This window comes from Triticum urartu, chromosome 7A, assembly GCF_056163025.1.
Source record: "Triticum urartu cultivar PI428250 chromosome 7A, HENAU_Tu73, whole genome shotgun sequence".
Classification (NCBI taxonomy): Eukaryota; Viridiplantae; Streptophyta; class Magnoliopsida; order Poales; family Poaceae; genus Triticum; species Triticum urartu.
In genome coordinates, this window is record NC_141879.1 from 659,640,781 (window position 1) to 659,650,098 (window position 9,318).

At 48.1% G+C, this 9,318-nt stretch overlaps 1 protein-coding gene across 1 annotated transcript; it reads right to left on the reverse strand.

Annotated features, from left to right (window-relative positions):
• Positions 1-679: 679 nt before the first annotated feature.
• On the reverse strand, positions 680-1,701 carry LOC125519240 (WAT1-related protein At5g64700-like). Its single transcript, XM_048684105.2, has one exon. It carries the CDS (start codon positions 1,637-1,639, stop codon positions 809-811), a length of 831 nt encoding a protein of 276 aa, XP_048540062.2. The 5' UTR covers positions 1,640-1,701; the 3' UTR covers positions 680-808.
• Between the last annotated feature and the right edge of the window lie 7,617 nt (positions 1,702-9,318).

Genomic DNA, 9,318 nt, shown 5'->3' on the forward strand with positions numbered 1-9,318 from the left:
AAGACAAAAAATTTGGGACGGAGGGAGTACTATTCTGTCAGGTTCCAGTACGTGTACTCCGTCAGTGCAAACACAAAGAACAGGGGCAATCAAGCATGGCTCCACTGATTCCAATGGCGCAACCCTTCCTTGCCGCTCGCTCCACAGCCCAGACTCGCCGCCGCCGTCGACCTAGCTCTCATGCTTCTTGCGTCGGGCGATACAGTGGGGAACAAGAGGGAGAGAAACTAGGGATTTGACTGGAGCTGCAATGGGGAACGAGAGGGAGAGATGTGGAGTGCGGGTTCATTACTGGTAAAGGCCAGGGGGTTTCTGCAAAGTCATGCGACGACCGCCTCTGCCAGCGTGGCGCCAGATGTCGCAGCGGGATTGGCTGTGGGCTTTTTTGCACATCAGCTGCAAGTTTTTGGGTGGCGGAGTAAGGATTTGCAAGTTTGTGGGCCAAAACATCACGGGCGCGACAAGTTCCTGGGCCTGCCGTGCTTTTACCTCATATGTTAATCCAAATAGATTCGTATTGCGTGTGCACATTTATTAGTTCAAATAGACGTGCGTTGCACGTGCACACTTACTAGTCTGTTGAAATTGGTCACATGGCTCGTATACACGGATCGGGCATGCAGACCTGACAGCTAGGTGGGTCATGTTGATTGGACATCATGCTTGATCTACGGTCAAGATTCAGATTATGCCCACAACTAGTTAGGAAAAATCCACGTCCAATCTCATGTTACTGGTAAGTACGATGCTAGTACCATGCTACGATTGGTTGAGCAGGTAAGCTAAATCCATCGATCGCTCTAGTTAGCTAGGCGACGCCATCGTCGGTGTGTCCTCGCCGCAGCCCCTGCTCGCGGTCGTCCCCTTTGGCGGCAGCGGCGAGCTCCTTGCGCTTGCCCCACAGGAACGCGTAGAGGCCTACGACGACGAGCGCCGCCCCGAGAACACCGCCGAGGTAGATGTCGGTGCCGAGAAACACGGCGTGGCCGGCGGCGGTGACCACCAGCGATAGCGAGTTGAACATGGGCGGGTACACCGGCCCGCGGCGCGCCACCGCCCACGACACGAGCACGAACGTGGCGCCCGTGTTGAACACCCCGGAGTACACCACCGTGACCAGGCGCAGGTCCCACCCCAGCCTCCACTCCGCCGCCCAGCCATGTCTGTCGCCGGTGGGGGTGAGGGCGAACGCCACGGCGGCGGCCGCGGCGGACTGCAGGCTGCCCGCGGCGCATGTGAGCGCGGTGGCCCAGTACCGGGACGGGAACACCTTGGCGACCCTGGCCTGCACGACGAACCAGAGCGCGTAGCTTACGCAGCTCCCGCACAGGCACAGCGTGCCGGCGGCCATGTCGCGGGTGCCGTGTGGCGCGGCGGTCGGCGCGCCGCCGTGGGCGTGGTCGTGGAAGTGGAGGTGCGGCAGCGGGAGACGAGTGCCCTTGAAGAAGCTGACCACCATGGTGCCGGCGACGCCCACCGCTGCGCCCAGGAGCTTCATCCTGCCGGGCCAGTGGGAGAGGGAGAGGCGCTCGGCCCGCAGCACGACGGCGATGAGGAAGGTGGCCACGGGGATGAGGTTGAGGAAGTCGACGGCGTAGGCGGCGCTGGTGTCCCGCAGCCCCCAGTAGTACAGCCCCATCGCAAGCAAAACTCTAGTAGTAGATCATAGATCATACACACACATATATTTGAATTTGTGTCAAGACAAAGAATGTTAATCGGTCCAGAATATTAAGAACCAAAACTAGTGTGGACAATTTTATTTTTCTCTGGCACATGAAAAATTGTTTTATTTTTTAGTACATGACAATTTGTTTTCAGATATGCTGTTTAGGGCCTTGTACGGAGTGTTTAAAGAAATAAACCAGTTTTTCTTTAAGCACCCGCTGTGCTTATGTGTAGAAGGTAGACGCTTAAAAATATCCCTAAGAACATCATGCATTGCATTGCATTGTACGTCATGGTTTATTGGTCCTCATATTTTTTTGTGTCAAATTTGGACCATGAATTTAATAAACAAAATGCTAATGCATGTCACAAATTTTTTTATCATTGAAAACTATGTTGAAATACGAATCCAATGATATATTTTTTATGACATGCATTAACATTTTGTCAGTTAAATTTATGATCAAATTTTGACACAAAAAACGAAAAGGATCAATAAACCAAGATGGAGGTAGTACAAGGCCTTAACTAAGGTAACCAAGAACTGGTAGAGGTTTGCAAACGGACCAATCACTCATTATCTAAAGATACATATAGAACTAAACTAATTTTGTTTTTAATTGTTACTAGCAAAAATGCCCGTGCGTTGCAACGGGAGAAACAAATCTTCGCACACGACTGCCTAACACGGGTAATGCTAGTTATTTATATGCATAAAAAAGTCAGGCTGGACAATTATATACAGACATATTAAAAGAACTACAGACGTGATCAACAAAAGTAACTTGATGTACTAAAATTGCTTAATTTGCCGGCCATACGCAAGAGGGGTAATAGAACATAGGGAGAATTTTTCGCCTTTCTTTATTATGAAAAAAGTCAACAACCCGTGTTCGCATGGGCCAATTACGTAGATCCCATAATATACAATTTTTGAGAAATTTATTACTTTTCTATTTCATTTTTATCCAGAGTTATAAATATAACTGTGCACCTCGTCATCTAGCAAACTTTGGAATCATTCAAATATAATCTTTTAAGTGAATCAAAGCGCCAAATAGAATGTTCAGATTTGTTTCATCTTAGATGAGCAATGGAATTTTATAGGAGTGGCTAATCGGTATAGGAAAATGCAAAGGGTGCAAATACAAATTTAAATGTAATGCAACCAAAAAACTTCCAGGACCAGATTTTCTTACAAAATTCATTCTTAATTAATGATATACACCTGCAAGTATTCCATGTTAATAGAAATCTTGTACCTTGAAAAAACTGCCATGGTCTAGCATCTCTATTTCATAACTGGTGATGCAAGAAAAAGTAATAAAAGTCAGATTTGTTTTTCATTCACTCATGGTGGACAAATAGATAAGATCTGCTGATGAGAGATAAAGAAAAGAATACAAAAAAAAAGGATGAAGCCTACCTTCTCCTAATACCATAACGGAGTGGCATACTTGATGATTTGAATTGCAGGTCTTATTTTATTTCTATCAACATAGGCACATAATAAAATTAGGAGGTGTATGCTTCCGATTTTGACTGGGTTGTTTTGCATTGCAAGGTGAGAAGCACGATCTGGCTAGGTGGTAGGTGGAGATGTGGTTCCAGAACCTATTATCTCAAGCAGACAGAGCTCGACCGCAAAAGCTTTTGCTGGTGGTGCGCGCGTCTCAGTGATGACAACATCATCACGGGTCTGAGGAGCAAGCTCGCCGAGGCGCTTGCGCTCCTCCTCGTCGGCTGTGCCCAGGGTTCTATGCTCACTTTGGCGAGTAACAACGCCGGGTGTCTGTCTTGGAACTGTTGTCTCACGGCGGCATCGTGCTGACTTGGTATGCAGCCGAGAAAGACCGAAAAAACGTAACATTTGCCGCTGGCAAGCGTGGAGCGCACAGCCAGGCAAACATTGCTGCCGGCAACAATCGCAGCGAGACGCACAAGGATGAGAATGCATGCATTGTGCACACGCCGTCCAGGAGGTCTGACGGCAAGGAGCACAGGCCAGGCCCAAGCACTGATTCGTGACGCCGGGATGAATATATGCGGCGAATCGTAGTCCGTGATGTCCTCGTGCATGAACAGGTACTCGTCGCCCTCACTCCATGGTATTGTTGCTGGGCGAGGAAGGACGGGTGGGCACGTGCAGCTCTGGTCATGGCAGCACAACATGGTGGCGGCGACAGACAGGGGGTTCGCCGGAGCGGCCCTGGGCAGGATTCCAGAGTTTGAGATTTGCCAGATTTTAATCACGATGATGCGGTGGAAGGGACGAGCGCAACTTTAAAGTTTGGGAGATGCGAATAGTTTGTTGCGTTCGGGCGAGATGATGCAAATCCATCTTTGTGTAGTGTAGGAACTATTGGTCCCGTGCACCGGATGTGTAATACGACTTGGACACGGACTTGGTAAGCAATTTCAATGACAACTAATGAAACGTGAGGGCCATGATGGACTGTGGGTTATGTGTCAGCCGTATACATCTTGGAATAAAATTGTCGTCAGGCCCGGTGCTTCTAAAAAGGTATCTTTATTTTTTAAATCTCAGCCATCAATTTTTATGACTAACACAGAATGAACGGATATAGAAAGGTGACATATAGACAACTATGAAAGTTTCCGTCCTTTAATATTAGGTAGAGATAGAGATTGGACCAAGAACCGACAATCATGGTCATCAACAACTAAAGAATTAAACTAGGTCATTTCTCACTTTAGGTGAACTGGAGTAGTAGTACAGCGGCTTTAAACTCTCATGTCTAGCACAAGTTGCCATGTTGCCAAGTTGCCATGCATGCATGACCAAAAACCCGGCATTGCAAGCTACCCTGTTTCTAAATATATGATGTTTTGGCCGTTCAATTTAGGAACAGAGGAAGTAGTTGTGAGTTGCAGGTAGAACATTACCCGAACATAGCGTTGATGGAGATCCAGCCCAGCACGGTGAGGTTCACCTTCTTCCACATCTCCCTGCAACCATCCACGCGCATGGCGTAATTAAGAAGAGCAGATATCAAATGGTCTTGAAAAACATATGTAGTATGTACTCCCTGCGTGCACTAGCTAGGATATCAAGGATGAGTATGAACTAGCTAGGATATCAAGGATGAGTATGAATTAGCTAGGATATCAACCATCCACATCTCCCTGCAGCCATCCACGCTCATCCTTGACAAACTCTTCCTAGCTGCTTTTATATAACAAATGGTCTTGAAAAGAAAGGAAAAACGTAAGATTTACCTTCTGGCTTCTTTTATTATTATTATTATTATTATAATGATAGATTAGCTAAAACACAAGGGTCATTTGTGGATTGACTAGATCATGTTTTCTTGTCATCTTCTTTTGCCTCTAGCTACTTTGCTGGACATATCTTTGCCAGGATTGGAACTCTTCTTGGTGCGTGAGTTGTCAACATGCCATCTCTGCTTCGAAGTAAAAGCAACGGTGCTTGCCATTTTTCACCGAAATCGTGGTCTACTCTTATAGCTACATGGGCGGTGGATGGGCCATTTGGAACGCTAGTTAGAAGTGACTTCATCTTCAGCACAGATGCAGAAAGATATTGACAATGGAGATGGGCTGGCTCACACACACGCGCGCGCGCAGACACGTTCACAAGTCGACAACAAACCGAAGATAAACAGAACAAAGAAGTATGATGGGGTCAGCTAGGTTTTTACGAGCACGTACGTACGAATTACAGCGTTCGGTGCGGTCAAACGTACGCACGCCAGAGTGCCGTAGCCAGAATATTTATACGCCCGGGGCCATCACCATGTAGCCACAGAGCCTACTACTGTAGCCACAGAGCGCGGCTGTGGCCACGGTCACGAAGCTCTTCCCCTCCCCGCCCCAACACGGCCTGGCTACGCCCGTGGCTCGTACTACAAACCACCCAGTAGTAACACACGTTGTGCATGCTCTCGGACGTAGGAGTACATACTCCTTTGCGCGCGCACATGCTGCTCGTCACTCTGGACATGCGTCAGTCTCGTGGCGGAGTGAAGGACGGACGCGGCGACGTACCACGCATGCCGGTCTGCAAAGTCAGTCAACTCCGGACGCGCGCGTGGGTACGGCGTACCTCTCGAAGACGGCGGCTAGGGGGGCGACGGCGACGGCGGCGACGAGGTTGCGGTAGACGAGCAGGACCAGGGGGTGCATCCCGCGGTTCATGGCCACCTTCAACAGCAGCATGCACTACTAGGAAAAGACCTACTAATGACGCATCTAATTTGGCCATTAATGACGCATTAGTGATGCGTCATTAGTGCCACGCCATTAGTATATTTTACTAATGGCGCATCACTGGTGCGCCATTAGTATCTGGTATACTAATGGCGGACCTCAGATGCGCCATTAGTATATACAACAGTGCGCCATTAGTATGCATCCCAGGGGGCCATGTATATCCAGGTGCTTTGGCATACTAATGGCGCACAACAACAAGATGCGCCATTAGTAACTTCGGCATACTAATGGCGCACTGTTCAATGATGCGCCATTAGTATGCCATCCTTTGGCATACTAATGGCGCACTGTGATGTGATGCGTCATTAGTATGAATATTATGTTTTTTTATTTTTTAATTTTCTGTTTTTTGCATAGATTACAAAATGTATAATTGGACAAAATATAGACATCACACATCAACAACAGATTCATCGAATACAATAGAGGGACAGTTGATCTCTTGGCTAACAGCTAAAATCCTCTGGGCTATGACTTCAACTAGGACAGTTGATCTCTTGGCTAACAGCTAACAACAAAGAAGTGCCCATACAGCCAATTTACTGCCCTATAATGATTATAAGAACTAGAAATAAAAGATATATCATAGTACTGAACAGTTGAGCAGTTGCAGATCCATCTAATCATGTGGAAAGTCAGTGAGCAGTTGCAGATCCACCATTGCCACCATCTAGTCACGAGGATTGGAGTCCTCCTCAGTCTTGACATTGAGCTTTTGCTTCCCCATGACCTGCAGATAGGTCACCAACATAAACCATTTGAAATGATTAAACAAGTGCATTGGAAGCAATCTAGATCAGCATACAAACATCCATCTTCGGCAACACTTGAAGCGTAACTACTAAAACAATTATGAACCTGAGATAAGTCGAAGAATCTTACAAGGATAAAATAAGTTACATAAATTCATCAAAATAAAACACTACATCTCTGTTTCTAAACCAGAGAGCCAAGAGAAGAACTATAACAGATGTAGTTCTCTGCCTCAACATGCTGTAATAATATTATCTCTGTTGATCCATGTCCATCTGGGTTAATATGAAATGTGAAAAAATTGAATGAGCCAACTTGGTACATCATTACAAATGATTACTTGCTAAGAGAAACAAGTCAGAAAACAAAGCTGCATATAACCACCTAAATATTATGGTCAAGTACTAATTATCAAACTGGCATATCCACTTGTCTGCTACTCCCTATGTAATCAAATGTAAGACATTTTAGGTCACTTCACAGATTTAGTAGTTTGTAAGTAGAAGAATAGAAATTTGAAGAAAAAAATGGTGGATACGCACTGAGATCACGGCACATAACAGGTGTTCAAATCAATGGAAAGCAAATGTATTTTGGAGATGGTACCATCCCTCTCTCAGAATAATCAGAGCCCAAAATTCCACATGTTGATCGATTGATATGCCAAACAGGGGGATCGGCTGAGGGGCTCACCGCGGTGCGGATGACGAGCTCGGGGAGGCCGGAGACGTCGGAGCAGCGAGGGCGACGCGGATCGACGGGGGAAGGCGCGCGGCGGCCGACGGGGAAGAAGCTCGGATCCGGCGATGTGGGGGCGCCCAGCTTGAACTGGTGGCCGTAGTCGATGCAGAGGGGAGTTGCGGAGCTCGTGGACACCTTCCCAAGTCACGGTTCCGGCGATGTGGTGGGTGAGGAGGTGCGGATCGACGAGATCCACCCATCATCATCACCCTTCTCGAGGTTCTTGACACTTGGGTGATGCGGATGCGGTGCTGCGCCTCCTGCGGGCCCTTGAAGCCGGCCTTGCCGGCCTTCATCGACGGCGGGCCCTTTGAGGGGAGGGGACCTCTAGCCAGGGAGGGGAGGGGAGGGGAGGTGGCGCCGGCGGCGGAGTGGATGCGGTCGCCGGCGAGAGGAGGTGCCCGTGGAGGAGGTGGTCGCCGCGGTCGAATGGATCTGGGATGTAGGGAGAGGGGAGAAGGAGAGGGTAGGGGCGCCGGCTATGGAGTAGAGGGCGGCGGGGGCGGTGGGGGCGGCGGGTCGCCGATGGTGGCGGTGGGGGCGGTGGTAGATCGAGATTGGGGAGGGGGCGGCGGCAGATCGAGATCGGGGAGGGGGCGGCGGCGAGGAGATGGGGACGAGGGAGGAAGGGGGCGACGGGGGGATCTGAGCTAGGGTTTGGCCTGCGGGTGGGGGTATCTCCTTTTCTTGTCTTTTCTTTTTTCTTTTTTCTGTAGATAGATGGATTGATGGATGTGGGATGGAGATATGGATGGATGGATGGTGGACGCCATGTCATCAATTCGTGGACTTACTAATGGCGCACCAACTCTAAATGCGCCATTAATAATCCAGGTTACTAATGGCACCTTCTGGTGGTGCGTCATTAGTAGTTTTGCAAAAAAAAAAATATTAATGGCGCACTGTTCCACAGTGCGTCATTAGTAGTTTTGCAAAAAAAGGAATAAAAAATATAATAAAAAAACAACATTAGTGGCGCACTTTCCGACAGGTAGTAATGGCGCACTATGTCTGGATGCGCCATTAGTATGTTTGGACAGGCGCACTAGTTCAAAAAAAATTTGATACTAATGGCGCACCCTGGGCCAGGTGCGCCATTAGTAGTTTCAACTTTAATGGCGTATCAGAAGGTGGTGGCGCACCGCTTGTCTGGTGCGCCATTAGTGTCAATCCCATCTATAGCCCTTTTTCTAGTAGTGATGATGTCCACCGTCAGAAGCTGCACCAGCACCATGCCGGCCGGCAGCGCCACCCGCTTCGCCTTGTCCCTCCTCCTCCTCCTCGCCTCCGCCGCAGCCATGGCCGCCATTGCCGGCGCCACGTCGCCGTCCGCCATTACCCTGGTCAGAGAGCGGCCGAGGTTTACTTCTTGTGGGAGTGGGAAACGATCAAGCAATGCGACGCCTAGGAGAGAAGGGGCAGGAGAGCGATCAGGCTAGGTATAGGCACTAGCTAGGCAAGCGGCCGGGGAGTGAGAGCGGTCGGTCGCGACTAGTTATATATAGCCGGAACCGATATATGTCTTGCGTTGCGTCGACTACCATATTTTCCCAACAGACAGGTATACAGAGCAGATGCTCTCGCGTGAACAGTAACACAAAAAATAGTAAATTTTCTCAAAAAAAATTTGTGGATGTCCATGTTAGTGTGGTAAGCATGCTTGATAATTTTCATGCAAAATGGAGCAGCAGTGTTTTATCGGTGAAAAAACAATTTTGGGGTGACATTTGGTGTTCATTTTTTTCTTGCACATGCCAAAATGGTTAACCTTTTTGCCTCAAATTTTTCAGGTAGCATTTGGATGTGATTAAGAACAAATAAAATCTTTATCTTAATTTTTTTGACATTTCAAAAATTACTTTTGGGCTCGGGAGCTGAATTGAATTTCCAATACATGATACA